The sequence below is a fragment of the Pyxicephalus adspersus genome, chromosome 3 (genome assembly GCF_032062135.1).
Source record: "Pyxicephalus adspersus chromosome 3, UCB_Pads_2.0, whole genome shotgun sequence".
In the NCBI taxonomy this organism is placed as follows: domain Eukaryota; kingdom Metazoa; phylum Chordata; class Amphibia; order Anura; family Pyxicephalidae; genus Pyxicephalus; species Pyxicephalus adspersus.
In genome coordinates this window covers 57,355,945-57,378,754 of record NC_092860.1, presented here as the reverse complement: position 1 = coordinate 57,378,754, position 22,810 = coordinate 57,355,945, and the positions used below count along the sequence as shown (strand labels likewise).

General features: G+C 38.9%; 1 protein-coding gene and 1 long non-coding RNA gene across 11 annotated transcripts in view; one reads left to right on the top strand and one right to left on the bottom strand.

Moving 5' to 3' along the window:
• The window catches only part of LOC140326326 (uncharacterized), a 35,410-nt gene extending 18,683 nt beyond the window's left edge, over nt 1-16,727 (top strand). For 2 of the 6 annotated variants that reach the window (XR_011919820.1, XR_011919825.1), the window contains exons 3-5: nt 2,195-2,389; nt 8,705-8,884; nt 9,575-10,628. This is a non-coding gene — a long non-coding RNA (uncharacterized lncRNA). Of the gene's footprint in view, nt 1-2,194; nt 2,390-4,805; nt 4,868-8,704; nt 8,885-9,574; nt 10,629-11,300; nt 11,406-16,597 lie in introns of those variants that run through there. The other 4 variants (XR_011919824.1, XR_011919821.1, XR_011919823.1 and 1 more) reach the window with 4 other exon arrangements.
• Nucleotides 1,503-22,810, bottom strand: part of LOC140326321 (uncharacterized) — a 25,089-nt gene continuing 3,781 nt past the window's right edge. For 2 of the 5 annotated variants that reach the window (XM_072404805.1, XM_072404804.1), the window contains exons 2-9: nt 21,443-21,533; nt 18,424-18,709; nt 16,554-16,724; nt 16,002-16,081; nt 9,920-10,148; nt 8,430-8,558; nt 7,794-7,891; nt 1,503-2,368 (exon numbers count right to left, since the gene is read on the bottom strand). In XM_072404805.1, the coding sequence (XP_072260906.1) occupies nt 1,912-2,368; nt 7,794-7,891; nt 8,430-8,558; nt 9,920-10,148; nt 16,002-16,081; nt 16,554-16,724; nt 18,424-18,709; nt 21,443-21,513 (1,521 nt within the window). In that variant the 5' untranslated portion in view covers nt 21,514-21,533 and the 3' untranslated portion in view covers nt 1,503-1,911. Of the gene's footprint in view, nt 2,369-7,793; nt 7,892-8,429; nt 8,559-9,919; nt 10,149-16,001; nt 16,082-16,553; nt 16,725-18,423; nt 18,710-21,442; nt 21,534-21,608; nt 21,832-22,810 lie in introns of all 5 variants that reach the window. The other 3 variants (XM_072404802.1, XM_072404803.1, XM_072404806.1) reach the window with 3 other exon arrangements.

Here is a 22,810-nt window from a genome sequence, read left to right as displayed (position 1 = left end):
CTAATGCTGCTTTATATTCAAGGGTTTTTTTTAAAGAGGGAATGTCCTCATGAACTCCTGGGTTCGATCCAAGAGCTAAATCCTCACAAAGTTGGTTGGCTCCTTGATGTCAAGAAATCCTTTCTGTGTATGTCTCCGGGTTTGAGTTACCTAGCCTTCATTCTGGACACTGGGTTGGCAGAAGTTTTCTTTGCCCTAAACATAACAAATCATGTATAATCTTTGTGGAGCACCCAATGATATTCCCTGTGCAACAGCATGAAGGTCCTGGCACTAATCATGACCACCTTTGAGGGGTTGCAGTATGCTTACATCAAACAAGACGGTCAGATCAAAATATATTATATCTCAGCACCAGAATAAGACTGTCTGTCTTAGCACTTCACATCCCTGAAGTTACACCTCAGGTGGCGGATTGGGATGCCAGATGTCTTGAGAATCAACCAGTGTTAGTGTCCGCAGCTGTACATTTTCTAGTTAAGTGTCTAACTATCAGGAAAAATTGTTTCCATCGACAAATGTTGAAAGTGTGCACGTTAGCTAGGCACACCACCCGACACTTTTCAGCAATCACCTGGTTTTTGGGTGGTTACTGATGAGTTGGGTCACAATAGAGGGGCCATCACCCACCTAAATTTTTTTTCCGCCCAGCTTGAAAAAAATTCTGGGTTCAGTACTTTATCTTATCTGCAGTTTCTTTTTTCCATAACCTGTTGTCATTCCACAATCAAGGACTGGGAATTAAAGTTTTATGTCTCTAAAACTGTATTCCTCGCTATAGACTTTCTAAATAGGGTGTGCCCCCTTTACACCATACAGTGTTGAATACCTGACCTGAGCATTGTCATGTGGGTAGTGAAATACCCACTGTATGCTTATGGAAATTTCAGAAGGTTATTGTTCGTATAGATCAGGAGTGCCCACACTTTTTTCAGCTGCAAGCTACTTTTAAAATGACCAATTCAGAATGATCTACTAACAATAAAAACTTTAACTTAATAACTGTGCATGGTAGAGTTTATTTTGAAAGGCAGGGCTCTGCGATCTACTCGTGTTGCTTTTGTGATCCACCGGTAGATTGCAATTCACTTGTTGGGCACCCCTGGTATAGATGGTGCATGAAGTGGCATAGAACCTCCATTACCAGAGATACTGGATTTGCTTTAGTCACTGGTTGGGAGCATGAGGGAGGCAAGTATGAACTCTTTAACTTCCCTTCTGCAAAAGAAAACTCTTATTTGGCTCAAATGGAGAAAATTAGGGGTTGCATTAAGGTAATAGACTATACATTTTTTATTCATTTTAAAGTGTTCCTAATCTCAGAATTTTCACAACCCTTTTATGTAAAGTAAAAACCCTTTTTTTAAGTGCAACATCCTGGTGCAGCACCGCTCCCTAAGCCTAGGTGATTGAGAATGAATGGGAGCACAAAACCTCCTGGGATACCTATGTCACGCATGCCAGGAAGCTCTTGGGTGTATTTTTAAAGTTTAATGAACAAATTTTTTAAAGCAGGTCACACTTTATTTACTTTTAAATACATAACTCAGATAAACTTGAACAAAATAGTGTACATAAAACCTATCAATTTAGGATTCAAATAAAAAGTTAAACTGCATGCCAAGAACAATAACTTATTCCCCTGTCAAATCGACTGCATGATTGCTGACAGCCAATCAAATCCCTCTACATTTCTTTTTTTAATGTATATTACAATGATTCCTTCTGTCACCTAGTGGCCAAATATAAAAAGTTCACAGAAGTCATGAATGTAAATGCTATGTATTCTAACACATAATTGGAAAAATTTAGGTCAAATTTACAGAGGAATAATTTATAGATATACCCCTATAAATCATCTATAAGTCAGATATTGTTAGATATATATTGATAAAAAGGACTTCTGATTTACTACACAACTAATGAAGAAATTGAACAGAAGTCTTTATTTTTCCTTAACTGTGCAATTATTTCCGACAACTTTTTAATTGTATGTCTCTGTCTTTGTATTTGACGTTGTAAAGTCCTCACTTTCTTTTTAAGTTTCATTGTATCCGGTTTGCAATGAGGGATAACTACTGCATTAAGTAAAGCTGAATAAGTGTGATCAGCAGGTCTGTGCGTTGTTGCAAATTGCTCTGATCTCACAGACTCTGTCCTTAAATTGTTACTTGTACTTCTTTTTTCTTTACAGGCAAAAGGCACTGCATTTGCATGAAGTCGAGGAACTTTTATCCCTGGCTGAAAAATATAGTCTTTATCCTTAAAATGGTCGCTGCAGATTCTGCTGAATGCAGATGGTTTCCACTGTGTAGTTCTAACTGCTTGAATCCATTTGTACAGCTGTTCTGGGTTTTTCAAAGGAAACCTGCAAATATTTTTAAATCATGTGAGTTTCTCAATTTTGTTAAAGTGTGAAGTGTAAAGTGTAAAAAAAAAAATAATAATCATTTCCCGACTTGATATATGTCAGCATATGAATGGCTCAATTCCCCTTTCCCTCCCACACTCAGGGACTAACTAAATAAATTCAAGGCAGTCCATACACCTAGAGTTCCTTCAATTCTCTCCTGTATACTCTTAGCACTGGTGTAACTGCCTACCTGGCTGAAGTAAATCTCTGGTTGTCGACCATTCAGGTGAACTCCTGAACTCTCCCTGTATGGTTTCTAAAGGTCACCTTAGAGGGGAGCCCTGCTGAAGGTACGTTAGGGCATGTCATAGTACTCAATAAATTCAAGTCACAAATCCCTGCACAGACTCCATCTGTGGCTCAGAGGTTTGGCATCTCTCTGTATGTTTGGATCATGATGTGAATCCTGAAATTTGCTTAATGGGTATGCAGGTGAGACACCTCACTAAAAGCTTTATATATTTTATGTATGCCATAAGGAATCTTGTGTGAATAAGTATTTTTTTAAAAAAAAAAACAGACTTCCTGCAGGAGCGCTGTGTGCGGACATACAACAACATGTGTTAAGGTGTGTCTTGTATTGCAGACAGAAGAGCACAGAGTCTGTCACACTCTGGGGTTGCTGCAAATCTCACAAATGGTGGAGGATCTGAATAATACAAGTAGATCCGTTTATGCTCTGTGCTAAGGAGCCATCGTTCAGCATAATGTATGTGTGCAATGCTGGCAATTACATTTTTTCTCTATGCTAAATGCTGGAAATCAAAATTGAATTAACCTGGTGAAAAGAAACAGCCCTTGTGGTTCTGTGTGTAACAAGGCACCACTTGGGCCAATGGGGTTGTTAGTTTGAACCCCTTGTTTGACTTGCCTACATTAATGTGATTAAGTTACACAAAGCAACGTGATAGTGGAGGCTTAGGTGTGAGAACCCTGCAACTACCGCATGGAAATAGTGATCTTTGTGCTATGGATTGGATAGTTATGTTCCAACGCTGTGCAGGGATATGCATAGCCAGGCAGCATATTCACTAAACACTGACCACTTAAGGGGGGGTCCTGTCAACTTGTATAGATTTTTATCAAAATGTATTCCTAATCATGTGCAAAAAAATTAAAAATGTAAGTTTCCCTGAATGGGAGATACTGTTAGGTGAATGAACCTGCAAAGGTTAATAGACTCTAGAATGTCAATGCTCTATTTGTGTGGAATATGTATAACTGCAAGAGTAAGGCATAACAGCCCAACACACACCATTTGTGACGGTCTCTACATGTAAAAGGTAACCTGGTAATCCTGCCATGAAGGTTCTATTACAAACACTTCCTGATGTAAAGTAACAGTGCTATGTTCCTGTCTTGCAATTGCATTCCTGCATTATCATCCTAGAGCTTCTTCAGTAATAAACAGGATTATGCTGTTGAAAGAACTACCAGTAGGAAATAAAGATTTCTGCCCCAGGATAGATGCCTCATCATACAAGAAGGGGCCAGTTAACCTCCCTGGCGGTATGAATACTAAGTATTTTTAAATGTAAAAGTGGTACATTTAAAACTACTTAGTATTTGAAATATCCCGCCTGGTACCACCTCCCAGCTGCACAGTCCCGCCTCCCAGCCACACACTCCCGAGCTGATGGCCAGCCAGTATCCGCTTCCCCTGGCCTCGCATCCACAACGTTCACACGCCAGTGACGCAGATGCCGGCCATCTCCAGGTTACACAGATGCCCAGCCGGCATTGTCAGGGGAAGAAGATGCTGGGCATCGCTGGAGGATGCTGCTGGAACCAGGTAGGACTTTTAAACTCTCTGGCAACTCCACCCTGGAGTGTGGCTCGGGGTTACCGCTTTTGATATGGAAAATTCACTCCGAGCCACACTTGGGATTACCACCAGGGAGGTTAAGGAAGCCTACTCTTGCTAGAGAAAAGGAAGCATGTCAAGACCCCCTTGTCACTGGGACTGGACTGATGTCCCTTTAAGACAATGCGTCATGATACATTTTATCCCATTCATTTCAAAGAAAACAAATAGTGGAGATTGGTCATTGATAGGAAAAAACTTAATGGGTCTGACAGCAGATGAAGTTTCCTAAGGCAATTCTTGCAGCGGATTGGTTTCATTTCTTCAATTCTTTTTCCCAGTTCCACCACATGAAGACTTTAGAAATGTATTGCTTTGCATTTGGGCCCTTACTTTTTTTCCATATTTTTTCCAAGTTGTAAGCCCTTCAGGCTCACCATGTCACCCAGAGGTCATTTCACAAAGGTCATTTTGGAATATGTGGCCTTTCTAGGTCAAAAATGGTATTATTTTTATTGTAACAATATTTGTAACAATATTTTCCCACTGGGCCATGGAAACATGTTTTAAACATTGTGTTTATTCCAGAACAGTAGCTGCCAACCATTCTGGGAAGAATCTAGCAAGCTGGTAAGACAATGTCACTCATGGTAAGATGATACCTTAAAGTCATGGACACAATGATCTCAATGGTAACTATGACATATTGAATATGTCATACAGTTGAATATGCTAAAAGAAAATCAAGTCTATGTTCTATTATATATATATATATAAATTTTTTTTCAGGACAATAATCAAAAACCCCACAACTGTGGGCCAGTGGTCTTTCTTCCAACAAGTGGACCTCTTGCATCCCTGACAAACCACAAACTAGAGATCTTATCTCAAGGTTTCCTTGTCAGTAAACCGTGGGTTCAGATGGACAGTGGGCAGTGGACTGTGTTTTCCCTGGTGCCTTTGATTTACAGGCACTTAAAAGTGTTTCTCAAAGGAGCTGACCATTTTAGCAATCATCCTCAACTGGCGCAGAAGGCTGTGGTGCCTGCTCCTAAGGCAATTGAGTGTTCTAGCTCCTCTTCATCTCAATGTTCCTCTGGATCTCCTTTCACAAGATCCCCTGCCTCTTTCGAGCCCAAAAAACGCTGATGTCCTGGATCTTAAAAAGGCAAAGGCAGATACACCTATGTTGTAAATGGGTGGGGGGAAACCCCATGTGAAAGCCAGGAAAACTATTACCAATACCACCTATAATCAGGTTTGGCAAAAATTTCAAGCCTTTACTTCCCCTTTGCTAGTAGGGTTTTATGGTGCGATGGCTATCACACTGGACTCAGTGGGACCTTCTTTTTGAACTTACCATTCTTTTATGATACCTAGATCAGGTTGTTTGTTACTGACACAAAAGACAAATTTAGCAGTTGTTCATAATGTGCCTCATTATCCATTGGGTCCTTACGGCTGCCTAATAACATAGGCTCCGCCAAGGAATATTGGAGTAGTATTACCACAAATATCACTTATTTTGGAACTACTTCAAATATGGGACTTGGGTTCAAAAGGTTGGGTTTCACATGTCTCATCGTTCACCGGTTACTGCTGGTCACTCAGCACCTTCATTTGTTCAATCATTTAGAGTAATTGCAAATAATTAAATGTGACTGTCATTACAGCCAAAACAGTCTGAATCTTTCAGTGCATAAGAGCCTGGCAGTTATGTTTGGCCTCTTTACACCAGCAGTATTCTCTAATAAAACATTGGCACCTATATATGATTCAGAACATCTCCTTTTTTCCCTTGGGGGCTACCTAAGAATAAGAACACCTCAATGCCTCCTGGATTATCTGAACCATCTGCACAGCTTATGGAGCAAAAAGTTTAGAAATTCTTTTAGGGGTCACAGCTCATACAACCCACAGCAATATCCTATTCCTATGCAGTGGCTATTCAAGTGTCATTTGACAGCTTCTTTCCCTGGGTGGGCTACCTATTTTCTATTTGTATGCTGACATGAAGCAGTCAGGAAAACAGAAAATGTAATACCTACCTACCGTAATTTTCCCTTTCCTGATAGCTCCATGACAACATAAATGCCCACTATTATTTTTTTGAGGACGGCTAGTTATGGAACATTAGGTGTATGGACATACTTGAATTTTTCTAGTTAGGTCCTAAGTGTGGGAGGGGAAAAAGAATAAACCATTCGTTTGCTGACAAAGAGCTACCAGGAATAGAAAATGGTGGTAAGTTTTATATTTTTTGTTCCTTTTAAATTAGTCTATTGAATCAGAGTAATTTTTACATTTCTACTATGAAATATACATTTCTAATACTGAATCAGTGTGACTGGGCATACCTTGGAATAATTACATTTTTGGGGGGGATGGGGGCACAAACAAGGCTTTCTTTTGGCAATATTGTCTTGCAAACATTTATTTGTTTGCTATTTGTAGACAAAAATGGCATACCAGAGCAAAAACATATATAACCAGTGTACTGTGGAAATAGCTATATGAAAACACAACATGAATACATGTCATTGGATGTTCCACATGCACATTTCCTAAAGCAGTAACAGTAAAGTAATGTTTGATATTTGTAAAGCAAAAAGGCATATCTCACACTTGCTAAAGCAGAAACAGCTGTAATAAAGTTATGAAGCTTTTACACAAATTGTATGTTTTATACCCACACTGCATCAGAGGGTACATTTTTTTTAATAAATATTTTACAGCATGCTAGAATTTCTGTGTTGTGTTCTCTTAACTGCTTGTTTGAAAATGTCTTTGGGGTTATGGCAAATAGAATAACTTTTACTAGCTTAGATGTCTTTTTTTGTGTGTGTGAATAGTTGCCAAGCTTTACTCCAAAATAATCCTAAAATCATTTTAGACTAGACCAAATATATAATAGGATTTATTTTTTTAATTAAAAAGTTCTATTTATTTTTTTATTTTACATCTTTTTGTTCAAAGGTTACACAAAAAAAAATGTTTTTTTGTTTTTCCACCTCAAGACAATATTGCCATGACAGAAAGCAGACTAAGTCCCTATAAACTATATATGTATTCCTATTATATTAATTCATTGTTTTTGCTATTTTTCATGAAGAACAAACAGGTATATTCATACATTAATATCCAAACATTTAAGAAATACAATATGCATTTCCATAAAAGAAAATCAGGGGAAAGAAAATCAAGAAAATAAATGTAAAGAAGAAGGAGGTACATGCCCCCCTAATCTATTTAGAACACCATAGGGGTCATTAGCTAGTATGCACACCATGAGGTCTGGTCAAAAGTGGATGTTATGCATTGTTTAATGGGCATAGAAAATATTAAGTAATGTTTCAAGTTATTGGTGACTAAACAGACCCAGTAGAGTAGAGTAGAAATGTAGAAAATGCCTTGGTCTGTAGGGGGACAAGTACCATATGTAGAAAATAATTGTAGACATATAATGTCCCAGTTATGTGTGTATGTAGTAAATGCTACTACACGTCACTTCATAAAATACTAAATCAAAGTTTATCTACAGGCCAACACAAAAAGTAAGGGAGTCACAATGTTTACCTGAAAAAATGCTTTCTGCATCCCTTGATAAAGGTGTTATTGCAGCCATACACTACACAGGTTGTAGGTAGGTCTTTCTCCACAGGGCCATGTTTAACCTAAAAAAGAAACGCATAGTTGCAATTCATGAATATTTTATACTGTATTAATAGGTAAACATAGTGTCCTTGTAGTGAGAGTTTTACCTACCATGACATCAAATAAATGTTTCCTTTAAACCTCATTGCACTTGCAAACCAACTCTAGTCACGATTTAAAAGCCTTTCTCTTGTATGTGATATTTTTGAAGGCGAATTGCTTGTAATTTTGTTGGGAAAGCTACAAAGGCTGGTTAGGGTGCATTTGCTTCCCTAAACCATTGTTTTACCTTTAACATTGACAGAAATGTACGAGTTCCTTTATTTCTAAATACAGTTAATGTCACCGGCCCACAAAAAAGCAATCACAGCAATAACAATCATTCTGGAGCAAAGAAAACCTTGATCTTTGCTCACAAAATCCTATTACTGTAAATATGAAACCATAGGATTCTTTTAAAAATAAAGAAGTAACTAGCCCTCTGCTGCCAATGTGTGTCTGGATGCTTGCATTTCATAAATAATCCTTTTACATACATATTGCAGTTCCCTGCAATACCTGTTGCATCTGTCCTGAGGACAACACATTTTTCCGGATCTCTTCTAGTTCATCCACAAATGATTCTGTTGAAATTTCTGGCAAAGCATTGTTATTTGACGTCTCAGTGTGCCCTTCTTTCTGCTCAGTCTTCAATTTGGTAATAAAAAAAAATACATTTAGAACACTTGAAAGAAATAGTTATGTAATAAACTGGTAAAGGTTATATATAGCCAAAACATTTTCATGCTGTCTGTATTCACCATTTAGATTTACCGTTTGTTTTTTTTGTCCAGGTCACTATTGTCACCGAATCATAAAGTGAGGGTAAATTCTCCAATGGAGACACCTGATCAGATTACAAATCTCTCGAATTGATGAACTTCCCTCACATTGGGAGACTTCACTCACCTACTGTTGCATTACCAAGACAGGATGTGAAGAGATATCTCCATAACAGGACACAGATCTCAAAAGTAAATTGACAGGAATTATAAACCTTACTTATCCTATTCAAAAACAAAACATTTGGCTATAAGCACAATTTAATGTAGCTCATCCAGCACAATAAGTAATGCTGGTAGAGAACCCTTTTATGTAAGGTAAAAATTCTGTTTTTTTTTTCCAGGTGCAACACCCTTAAAAAAAAAAAAAAAAAAAAAAAAAAAAAAAGTGCAGCACCGCCCCCTAATGAATGGGAGTGCAAAGCCTCTCGAGATACCTGCGTCAGGCATTCTGGGAGGCTCTTGAGGGCTCCTTCTGCGCATGCCCAAACATCTTGGGCATGCGCAGAAGGAGTCTTTTTGCTCAAACAGAAAATGTTTTTTTTCATCCTTCGTCACCCGATCTTGCTCCTTGGTCAGGTGACATAGGATGAAGAATCCAGAAGACGAAGATGGCAGCTTCGGCTCCGGGACAGATGCAGAGACGACGCGGGACCTGATGCCAGACACCCCCGGAGTGATCAGACTGCCTGAGTTTTGAATATAGTTCCTCTTAAAAAAAAAAAAAAAACTGTTACAGCCCCCTAGCATGCTCCCACAAATGCCATATATCAGTACACCACCTGTTACAGAAGAAAATTGAGGCTGCCATTGCTAGCCTCTTTCTAAAACACAAAGGTTCTCTGTATGCATTACTGATCACCATGTTTTAATATTTTGCAGATCATTGGCACAGAACAAAGCTGTGGATCAAAAGTCTATTTGAATACTTGCTGATGCAAAGCATTGAAGCATAGTCCCAGAATTACAGCCAGACTACAGAAAAAGACCTGAACGGAAAGAACAGGCAGTTATTAAAAGAATGGTGCCCTTCACAAGCCAGGGGTACATAGGCAGCTCAACCACATTCCATTAAAACAAAATTATACTTTTAGGAGGAGGTCTTTTTGAAAACTGCTCAACTCCTTGCTCTCAAAGACCTTAAATGCAATACACCCTGTGTAATTATTGCAATTATACACCCTTTCGGTATTATGACAATCACAAGATACGCAATGTACATCTTACCTGATCTTCTGTTGTATTACTAATTGGATGTTTCCATTTAGGATCTCTATTGAAAATAGAAGGTACTGCGTCATGTCGCAGCTGAGGGTCTTTTGCATCAGGACATAACAAATAGTCTTTGTCAGTAAAATGATCACTACAGATTCTGCTAGATGTGGATGGTTTCCAGTATTTACGATGAACTGCCACAATCCACTTTGACAGAAGTTCAGGGTCATTCAATGGAAACCTGCACATAGATTACAGATAATATCACTGTAAATATTCTTTTGCTTGTAAATAACTCGTGTAAGCGTCTGACAGGAAATGTGCATTAACTATACAAAAAACACAGATTTCTTTCTTTTTCTGTTAATCTGTACAAGAACTGAAAAAGAAAAAAAACTGCTGGCCATCGGCAACTTTACATTATAATTTCAGATATTCTGATATAAATTGTTGACTATATGCAAGAATTGTACTGTATGTCTCAGATATTTGCACTAAATAGGATATATCAAAATTAGGATTCTGGGTTATCTTCAGTCTTATATACAAAAAGGGATCTTACCTATTATTATATAAGTATTGTGATAGAATGTATCTCTTTTCAAAATGCACAGATGAAAAATGCTAAATGTCAGATTCACTGCTTTATAGACACACACACAAAGTGTCCATCCAATTATTTTTTATATCCTAAATTGTAGCAATAAAACAAATAAAAGTTCATTGTCTGTTCCATGAAATACAGCTGTATATATCTTTACATGCCTTCTATATTTCTCCAGCACTGTGATATATATTCCCTTCCCTTAGATTGTAAACTTTTGTGGGCAGGGTCCTTTTCTCCTCCTGTGTCATTGTCTGTATCTGTCCATCATTTGCAAACCCTATTTATTGTACAGTGCTGTGTAATACATTGGGCTTTATATTACAGTTTACTGTGTGCACAGTAAATGGGCTAATAATTCAGCTGAGATTTGAGAGCTTTAAACCATATGCCTTTATCCAACATATATTTGTGAGTTCTCTGTGGGGACACAGGCCATTGGATAGAACATTGATTGAAATATATATATATATATATATATATATATATATATATATATATATATATATATATATATATATATATATATATATATTTGTAACAAACCTTGTTATGGTACATTATACACAATTTAATTTGTGCACTTTGGGAAGTTGTACACGCTATCACACCAAGGTGGGATTGCTAATTTGAAACCAGTTAGGGTTATATTAGATTTTATTGCACCAAACAGCAGCTATTCTGCAGGCACTTAAGTTTTTTTTTTTTTTTTTTTAACTTCCTCTGGACATCTTGATTGGCCGTTCTGGGATGATGCAACTCCTGCACGCTTCCATTTATTCATCGCAGCACATGCAAGGGAAGATGGGAATGACAGCTATCCTCGGCAACCAAAGCGGACGCTGCACATAGACAACTTAGTCTTGGTTCCTGAAGCCCAGAGAGATCAGGCAGGTAAGATGCATTGTTGCAGAAGAGACATTTCCTGCCCCTTTCTGAAATAATGACCTGTCTGATCATACAAACTTGAAAGTGGAACTTTAGTTCTGGTAAATTGAGAATCAGCCAATCAAGAAAAGGAACAGCATTGACTGCCCCTATATTTCTCTCTATACGAATTCCCTTTAACTAAAACCACATGACATTTACAGGTTGTTTTTTCAGATTTTTCTTCTTTTTTTTTTTAAACTGAATTTTTATTGAACATTTTCACATACAAAGACAACCAGGCTTATACAGCAAAACATCTCGTAAACACAGCATACAGGGTAATAGGTACATCCGATAATGGTACATAAAACTGTGGCGTAAGTAACAGTAAAAAACAGTGGCTGTACTGTACCGGCCTATCAAACCCCATGGACTATAAAAATACGGAAACAACAGATAAATAAACAACAGAAAACAAGAAATGAGTCAAAAAGGAAAAACGAAGCTAAGCCGGGGAATAGGAGGGGGGGGGGGGGGGGGGGGGAATACAAACAAAGGTGGATAGGAAGCACAGTGGCGTCTGGAACCAGCGACATATTAAACCTGTAGACTGGTATAGTAGGCATCCCAAGATTCCCATATCTGTTCAAATTTCGCAACCCTGTTTCGGAGGACGGCAGTGAGGTACTCCATCAGGCGTATGTCTTGAATACAAGCATACAAATCCTCCATAGAGGGGGGCAGTCTGGATTTCCATTTGGTGGAGATTAGAGTACGAGCAGCCACTAAAATATGTGTAATAAGCTGACGGGCGGACTTGGGGAGGTCCATAAGGGGCAATCCCAGCAAGTGGTGGAGCAGGTCAAGGGGAAGTCGTGTTGAGTCACGTCCCCAATTAGTGCATTGACTCTCCCCCAATAGCCCTGAATAAGGGGACAGGACCAAAAAATATGTTCCAGAGTCCCATAATGGGACCTGCAGCGCCAGCAAGCTGGATCTACCTCCGGAAACAGGCGGTGTAACACCGCTGGCGTATGATACCAGCGGAACAAAATCTTGTAAAGATTTTCTTTATAAAGCGCACATATTGAGCTTTTATTTGCTGCTTCCCACAGTGTGGACTATGTATCCTGCTCCAGGGAACCGCCCAAAATACTCTCCCAGGTACTCATGTATACAAATTTACCAGATACCTCCCTTGCTGATTCCTGCAGAAGGCCATAAATGGAGGAAATGAGGCCCTTAGAATATGGACCTTCAATGCAAATTCTCTCAAAAGGAGTTATTTCAGTGAATCTGGGCACAGAGTGGAGTGATTGTATGTAATGTCTAATCTGTAGGTAAGCAAAAAAGGATGTTTGAGGGAGATCAAATTTTTCCTGCAACTCCGAAAAGGAAAGCAATCTTTTTTCCACTGGATGTAATACATTTCGGAGATGAAAAAGCCCCCAGTCTTGCCATGGCTGCCACATATTTCTAGCTAAGCTGTCAGGTATTAGAGGGTTTCAAATGATAGATGTAAGCACAAAGCCCCGGGAGGAAAGATTGTACTTAGAATTATACGTTCCCCAGATATTCCTCACAAAAACCATCGGGGACAGCAAATCCCTCTCGGGCATTAACCAGGAGGAGCTCCAAAGCATCACATTAGGATGAAGTGGGGAAATCCAAGCTTCCTCCAACTTCCGACATACACTGGGGGAGACTAACATAGTCCAGGAGGGTAAGTAGCGAAGATGCGTCGCCACATAGTATTTTATCAGGTCCTGAGCCCCCATACCCCCGAGTGCTTTAGGTGTACAAACCACCGACTTTGAAAGTCTGTGACGTTTGTGAGCCCAGATAAAGTTCAAAATGCTACCCTGTAACTTCTTCAAGGTAGGGAGAGGGACCCGAACCGGGAGGGTTTCAAACAAATTTAGGAGCTTGGGCAATAGCATCATCCTCACTGACGCAATTCTCCCCAAGAGCGACAATGAGTGTCCCTTCCATTTATTCAAGTAGGCATTTAGTTCCTGGAACAATGGGGGGAAGTTGCAAGTATATAGCTGAGTGTATGTAGCTGTTATTTGGGTGCCCAAAAAGTTTAAGGAGCGCCCTCGCCAGGTAAAAGAATAACTATTTTTTAACGCTGAGAGTTGCAAGGGGGGTATATATAAGGGTAAGGCCTCCGATTTCGAGGAGTTCACCTTATAGCCCGAGACAGTACTAAAGGCACCAAGTTCTGACCACAAATTTGGGAGGGTGGTGGTAGGTTGTGTCAATGTAAGCAGTACATCATCTGCATATAATGAAATTTTGAAGAAGGTATCCTTTACGATAACACCATGGATATTGGGGTTGGATCTGATTCTCTCCGCCAGGGGCTCAACACTAAGAGCAAAGAGTAAGGGAGACAAGGGGCAGCCTTGTCGCGTCCCATTCTGGATGGGGAATAGTTTAGAGGAGGCATGAGGCAACTTAATAGAGGCCGCCGGACAACTGTAGAGGGAACGTATCGCTCTAACAAATGGGCCCGAAAATCCCATTTTGGTAAGGGTAGAGAACATAAATGGCCAACTAAGTCGGTCAAATGCCTTTTCAGCGTCTAAGCTAAGCACTAGGGAAGGGGTTTTACGTTTGTTGAGGATATCAATAACGTTGATCACTCTCCGGGTGTTATCACTTGCGTGGCGGTACGGTATGAAACCTGTTTGGTCTCCGTGTATAAGGAATGGCAAGAGTTTGGAAAGCCTATTAGCCAAAATCTTAGATTAGTAGATTTTACGATCCGAATTCAGTAGCGCTATAGGTCTATAATTTGCACAGTCCATCGGATCTTTACCCAGCTTGGGAATCACAGTTATATGGGAATATGACATAGTAGGTGGGATAGGCTTACCTTGGAGAAAGTCATTAAACAGGTCCACCAAATAGGGGAGAAGAGTTGGCAAAAAGGTTTTATAGTATAAATACGGTAAACCGTCTGGGCCCGGCGCTTTATGCGAAGGGAGGTGAGAAATGACCAGTGATAATTCCTCCGCAGTAACGGGTTTATTAAGGTGCTCCAGATGTTCAGCTTGTAATGTGGGGAGAGTCAGGTCAGCCAGGTAGGAGTTTATATTGGAGTGAATATTGGGGCCTATAGAGGCTTGTGTCTGGTGCACCGTACAATATAACTGGTTATAATAGTGCTCAAACCGGGAAGCTATGTGGGACGGGTCATACCGTGGTATCCCTTGGTCATCTTTAATTGCCATGGGGGAGGAGTTAATTTGTGTGTCCCTCAACTTGCGTGCCAAGAGTGAATCTGCCTTGTTCCCCTTATGATAATAAAGCTGCCTAGTGCGCTGCATCATCCAGCTGACCTTCCGAAGCTCCAACGCCCTTAGTTTGGAGCAGAGGGAGGGCACCCTACGTAGGAGGCCCAGGGATGGAGTGCTAGCCAGTTGTACCTCAGCAGTCCGTAGTGCCTGTTCCGTCAAGGCCCGCTGCAGGTTAGAGTTCTTTTTAAGATGAGAACTCAGGGCCACACAATGACCCCGGATAACCGCTTTATGGGCCTTCCAGAGGGTGGATGTGTGCATCACAGAGCCTTTATTGTCATCAAAATAATGCTGTAGACTTGTAGTAAGGGACATTTTAGTATCCTCATTCTTGAGGAGAAAGTCATTCAACCTCCAGTGACAGTCTAGTTCTGTCAGGGGCGAAAAAAATCTCCAAGGCAATTGGGGCATGGTCTGACCAGGAAATGGGATGGATAGCAGCAGAGACACTGTTCCGCAACATTGGCAAGGTAATAAATATATAGTCAATGCGGCTATGTGTTTGATGAGGAGGGGAGTAAAAGGTAAACTGTCTGCTAGTGGGGTGGTGAATTCTCCAACTATCATAAAGCTGGTGACATCTAATCAATTGCCTAAACAATTTGGAGTGTTGCAATACTACCAGAGATGGAGAAGGTATAGGCAACGACAGTCTATCTTGAGTCGGGGAGAAGATGGAATTAAAATCACCCCCAACAATAAGATACGTGTGGTGAACTCCTCTAAGAGGGCCATTGTCTTAGGAAGAAACCTGGCTTGTCCTTGATTGGGCGCATATATATTACATAGAGTTAAGAGGACACCCCGCAGGTTACCATGCAAGATAAGAAATCTGCCCTCCGGGTCCCACAATAGAGCGACTGGGTGAAAATTGAAAATAATTTTTGAGCAAGATGGCAACCCCTGCTCTCTTTTTAGAAGGAGAATTGAGTTGGCTGCATGAGCAGCCGGGTAAAATTTGGATACAACGTTAAAGGTGCCCGAGCTATCAAAGTGCGTCTCCTGTAAAAATACAATATCCGCCGAATGGCGTTTAAATTCCCGAAGAGCCAGCTTCCGCTTGGTATTGGAGTTTAAACCACGCACATTAAGTGATAAAACTTTAGTAGCCATCAGAGTGTATTATCTACTGATCGCTGCTTAGACCCCCACATAACCCAGCCCGACAGGAGGGAAAATTGACCGTGAGCTCCCAGGTGTATACAGGAGAATAGAGGGGAGGGGGAACACTGAAACAATAACAAAAAACACAAAAACAAAAACTCAAACCCAAGTCGCAATTTTTCAGATTTTTCTGATATTATACATCACTTACCTGAAAAACTTCTTTTTACATGCTTTAAAAATGGTGTTTCTGCAGCCATGTACTACACAGGTCTTCATTTTGATTGTCTCCTTTACAGAGAAATGGAAAAAAAAAAAAAAATAATCGACTTTTTTATATAAAGCAGAATAGATAGGAGACTCAGTGACTAAACTCTCAACTAAAATTCTTTATCTTGTATGATATGGCTGTATCTTGGAGTAAAACAAGTAACATATATTTGGCCAAAAAAAAACAGAACCGGTCATGAGCTTATGGTGTCCACCGGACTTCCACTGTGGAACTACACATAGATCATACCAGAATATTTGCCATCAACTTCACTTTTATTGACAAAAAAACTTTATACAAATTTCTAAACTGACAAAACAGCATGTTTCAGTACTTCACTTAAACATTTTCCCCTGAATAAACTTTCTGTACATATAAAAACTGTGAACATCACAGAAACATGTAAGAATTCTATTTGACTGCTTTTCTGAAATGTTAAGCTTGGAGATGGACAGAGAAGTCAGCCTTAACAATGTAAGCTGACACTGTTACCTTACAAGATGTCACAGCTTTTTTTTGGTTTTCTTGGTTTTCAGCTGTGACTGTTCCTGGAACTGCTATCGCAGGAAGTGAAGACTCTGTAGTGCTGTCCATACCGGTAGTACCTTCGGATATCTCCCAGATGTTGTTTGCCATTTTTACTTCTTTTTTGTCAATATAAGTCTATAAAAAAAGAGATCAATAAAAGTAAATTTAGTCCTCAAAAAACTATCACCAGCTTAAAAAACTGAATAAAATGCAAAAAGCAAAAATCAAGTATTTTAAATGCTTACTTGTATTGTAGTGTTTTGTTCTATCCATAAACAATGGTTTACTGACTACTGAAAATGTTACTAATAAAGAAAGTATAAATTTATCCTTGCACTCAGCAACGGAACTACATATTTACTAGTTCAATTAAAACTATTGGACTTTAGAGGTTTAGCACATGGCTAATAGGGGTTCAACAAAACCTGGTGATCTCCACAGAATCTTTTAACCACCTGGGCGTTACACTGATGTCTAGGTTTCTGTACCAAAAGCGTTACAGGTTTTAATGAATTTTTTTTTTTTAAATTGTAGACCTGTAACTTACAGAAATATGTCCGAACAGGGTTCTAGTAGATATCATGAATATAAAAAATGTTTGAAACACACAATCATGTAAAAAAAAAAATATTTTAAATAAAATTAAAATACACAAAAATCAGCTTAAACAAGAATACATAAATAAATGAAAAATACTGAAAATGCGATAATTCGTTATACTGTATAATAATATATTTTTCTAAAACACCTCCCTAGTGTCCAACGTCACATACCTATAGACAAAACCACATAAATATATTTTGTATTGGATTGGATACAGAACTTTGTATTGAATCCAATACAAAATATTTGAATTTCCCGCTACGACCCCCATCGACGGGCGCACGCACGGCCATCATCAGGAATCGCCGAGGGACGCGTACGCAAACGCCGGGTATTCTAAATCTTTCCAAACTTCGATGCAAAAAGTGTTACATTTTTTGCATGGAAATTTATTTTGGATTGTAGGCTCTAATTCACCGAATTACTGCATAATTTAGCGAAATATGTCCAAAATTTTATAAATTTAATATTAATTTTTTTTTTATAAAACATAAAAAAACCTTTAAAAAAATAATCTTTAAAAAAAACTAAAAAAAAGTTTAAAAAAAAAATAGTGTATAATGTAATGTACAGTAGCCTATATAATATAATTATATATATATTATATAAGGATTTCTTTGTATTGGACTCAATACAGCTTTTTTGTATTGACTTCAATGCAAAGGAACTCAATACAAAATTTTGAATTTCCCGCCCCGCCTCCCTCTTGCGCCGACGCATGCAGCATGATCGTCACTGCACTCGCCGGCTGAAGACAGAAGAGGACGGACGTGTCCGGAGGAGCGGAGGGAGAAGGTGAGTATTTTTTTTTTTCTGTCCAGCGATTGACGCTGGACAGAATGGAGGGAGAGGAAACCGGCTTTTTCTTCTAAGGAGAGGACACCCGACGCTGGAACACGACGATGGACGATCGCAGCGGGACCAGGTAAGTGATCGCTAAACCCGAACTTTTCTCACTGTATTTTCATACAGTGAGAAAAGTACGAGGTTATCGATAATTGCAACTTTTTTTAGGTGGGAAAAGTACGGGCTTAACGGTTGGGAGGTTAATGGTGATAGACCTTGCTTTTTTATTGTATGTAAAGTCAAACTATAACTTTTCTTTTTGCTAACTTTTGTTTTGAAAGTTTTTGTTATATCAGAACACTTTTTTTCTATATTGCAGAGGTGTGTGGATGTTATTACACACTTAAAACTTACACTGCAGTAAGCATAATTTAAAGTTGTTTACCTGATCTGAAAGTTGAGTCTCCAATGAATTAGAAACTACAACTACTTCATCTATTTTCTTTTTCTTCTTTCTTTCTAGCCGTTCTTTTAGATGCTTAGGAAATCCATTAAAAATAGTAGGCACTGCATCCAGACGTAGTCGTGGCACCATTGCTCCGGGGCGTAGCATGTAATCTTTGTCAGTAAAATGTTCACTGCAGATTCTACTGGATGCAGAAGGCTTCCAGTTTTTACGTCGAATTGCTGCAACCCACTTGGACAGGCGTTCAGGATCTTTCATTGGAAACCTGTGAGAATTTTTACTAGTAGGTTAAAATATATATATGACCTATTCGGATTACTTACTCAATGAGTACACAAAGATATGGATAGATGTTGATATGCTTAATTCACCATTTCACATTCCACAATAAAAAATGCATTTATGAGGCCCTATCCAACTTTAAAATTCCAATGCAGAGTTGGAAGCCATGGGTGTCTCATGAATTTACTGCTGTCTCAACTGTACTCTTTCAAATGGGCAGAAGGTCCCCCTAATTACCTAATGACCAGCTGAACTTTCTTCCTATTGATGAGAAGATGAGGTTGGACATGGAGCAGTGGAGTAATGGGTCCTTCTCTTGTTGTGGGTGAGTAAACATTGTTAAAATAAATCTCTTGTCAAGCCCACTGTACCTCTTCCAGACATCAAGAGAAAATATTCCTAAATCAGAATCAGAACTGTGGATCTCATTTTTCTCTTTTCAGAAAAAATGAATCCTCTCACTGACCAAGCTTCCTCTATAAGCAGTAGGTTTCAGGAGGTGGGTACAACCTTGCATGCAAGTGATTTAGGACATCGGAAAGATTATATTGCATTCCAACAAGTAGACAATGTAGAGCATATTTGCACATCATGGCATGCTTCCTGGCACAGAATCATGCCAAGATTGTACAGAAAATTTTCCATAAGTGGTTCAGGTTACATTTGCACAAAAATGCTGGCAGGCAAAAGTAAAAAAAAGTCAGCATTTTTAAAAAACAAATTTTTAGTTCCGGAATTTAAAAATTAAGAGGCTCTGTTACCTGATGATATATTTACACCATTTATGTAAGCATGCCAAAAACCACATGCATAGGTGTGAATGAGTCTATATATTTTCCCTTTCCATATTATACTAAACTGTATGCCTAGATGCAATCCAGCTACACAGAAAAGAAAAGGGTTTTTATTACAATGCATTTTTATGACAAGTGTGAACAGGCTATTAAATTAGTTAGGTCCTTCTATTACAAAGCCCATTTGAACCCTTTTATTTTTATTACAGGCTGAAGAGGCTGAAAAATGAATATCCTTTGTGCGAGACCAACAGTCTGACATTCCTACATGCTGTTAGAACAGGGTGTACTTTTACTGCAGTATTTTATAAAAGAATTTTTACTGCATATTCAGCCTGATTGCATTACAGTAATGATTAAAGCTTAAAAATAAAAGGATTGCAACCAGGCAAGTCTTTATTTCAAAAGGAACATACGATATCCCATTGGCAAAAAAAATAAAATAAATGCACTTACCTGCCTGTGAAGGTAAAAATCAGGCTGAAACCATACCACCCCAACATTACTACTCCAGCCATGTGTTTACAAAATTAGGCAAGATTCTGATCCCAGTTTTTTTATTTACACTCACCTGTCCCTGCTCTATCATGGGTGCCAACATTTTTATGCAGTCCTTTTCCAGGTATCAATCTTTAATCATTTTAATTGGCCAGGTGGGGATGATATCACCACATCACTTATCCTTTCTGCAGTAAAAATTTTGTCCGATCTGAAGTTTTAAATGCAGATTTATAGTTTTGGTTTAAAAGGGCCCAACTGGGCTTTAAACTGAAAATATAGCTGTAAAAAACTGCAAGTAGCATGTTTTCTCATAACATACTATGTCTCTTCTGCAAAAAAAAAAAAGTTTTTTTAGCAACCGTCTTGTGCTTTTTTCTGGGATAAACTGCCATGTGTATGCATGAAAATTACAAAATCCCCAGCAGGCCAAATTTTAGATTATTTCTACATTAATATAATTTATATTATGAATGCAGAAAAAAATGTGGGATGCAGTTTTCTTTACCCTCTTTTTCGGTAACAAAATCACTTCTGAGACCATAGTCTTTGTATTAGGGCAAGTATGCTTCAAGTTGTTTAAAGTGCAAGTGCAAGAAATGGTACCCTATCATTTGTGTCAACAATTGTGGGAAGGAATAGTGCCCCATATTTGGTGTTTATTGGTCACTGAGAGGAATAGATTTCCTATCATTTGTGTTTACTTGTCAATACAGAGCCCATTATTTATGTTCAAAAAAAGGACAGTGCCCCATAATTGATGTTCAGTAGTCACTGGTAAGAATACACGTATAGTACTGATCCTTGGTAGTCAGTCAGAGGATATTTGTGCTTAATATTGGTTTTTCTTACCTTGTCCTGTGTTGGTTCTTGTGGTAAAGTCCTATCTGGGACTATACAGGAGTCATCAGGCAAATTACCCCACCAGTTACTGTAACAGTGCCAGGTGCACTAACAATCTGTGTTAGAGAGCTCTGATTGTGGGCCAGGATTACAGCAACCAGCAGGACTACTGGTCTAGTAAATTAAAGTAGCTAATACTTCCATTAAAAGAGGAGTACACAATACAAGTAATTTAACAGGAAGTTCTAATCAGAACCGTTTAATAATAAAGATAATATATTGGTTATATGCCATATGTAGATAAAAAAAACACTTAGAAGTAAACAATATTTTAGGGGAAAGGAGCAATATGACAATCATAATTTACTGACCTTGTATCATTATTAAATTGTATTTTTATAGGGCCAAAATATTACACAGTGCTGTACATTAGAGATTACTTAGTGTGGGGACGTTTTTAGTGGGCATGTCTGAAGAATGTGTAAATTATGCAGCATTTGTGAGCCAGCATCTGCAAAATGATCTTTGTAAGACAATTGTTGCACAAATTTAACAAAACTGACATAAATAAAGCTATTTACCGGAAAAACTGCTTTCCACATCCTCTGACAAAGTGGTTATTGCAGCCGTATGCGACACATGTCATTGGCATATTGGATTGCAGAATATAGCCTAGAAAAAAAAAAAAAAAAAATAAAAGAACTTCGCATTTTACAGTATGAGCTAAAACAAAGGATGTGTACACACATGAAATGTTTGTCACCTGAGATGAACCGTTGTGTTGGTCTCGTGCAAAAATCCGACATGTGTACAGTGGTCCCCCAATGTTGTTTATCAACATACTCTGGCAGATTTGAGAGTGCCAGCTGTTCAATCCAACAGAGAAGAACACAGCGGGGTGCCACTTGTTTGTCCCCCTCCATACAACAGAATGGTTCAGTGTGTACAGCACTCGTTCGTTCATCTGTTACTGGGAAGGATCTTTCTGATCTTACTTGTGTACATAGCCAAAGATCCTAAACATATGTCTAATAATTGTTTACATTTACTTAGCAGTGGGGAGTAGGGAGGCAGATAACCACAGAAGCTATGTAAATTAGACATATTATCATGCAAACATAGGTGTAACAGTATGCACCTATGGCAGGACACAAGCTGCATACAAAACAAATAAGCACTTTTAAGGTGGTTGTGGCAAAGTTTCATCTTACAGTTGAACAAAAATTGTTAAACTGCTTGAGTGACTCAATCAGTTTAACAGTGACTATTTATAGAACAAACATATGCTGCAGCACTTGGCAGTAGCCAAGTGTATAACTAAATGCAGTCATAGGGATTATGTAACATACAGAGTGCAGGGGTCAGAAGTAAAAGTACCGTAATGTACAAAACAGGTAAAGTGTAGAGGTCCTGTCAGATGATTTTTTTAACAACCAAGCCCGGCAGAGAAAGCAAATAATAAGAGACCGCTTTGTTTAGAAGTTAGAGTAGCCAGTGACTGCAGTCTATCAGGTGTAGGTCAATAGCAAAGCAAAATGGCTTGGGCCTTATGCTGAACAACCCAAGGTGAAACCATCTGACAAAAGTTTTCTTTATCCATATCTCCTTTCTAAGTCTCTGAACTTTCTGGCTCTCACTGAAACTTGGCTTTCCTCCTCTGACTCTGCTGCTGCTCTCTCCTATGGAGGCCTGCACTTTACACATACCCCCAGACCTTGCAACAAAGTAGGGGGTGGTGTGGGTCTCCTTCTCTCACCTAACTGTACATACAGAGTCCTTTCTACCCCACCCTCTCTCATTTTCACCTCTTTTGAAGTCCACTCTGTCCGACTCTTTAGGCCCTTACCCCTCATTGTTGCTGTTGTCTACCGCCCCCCTGGCCCAGTATCACAATTTGTGGATAACTTTGCATCCTGGCTCCCACACATTCTTTCCCATGACCTGCCCAC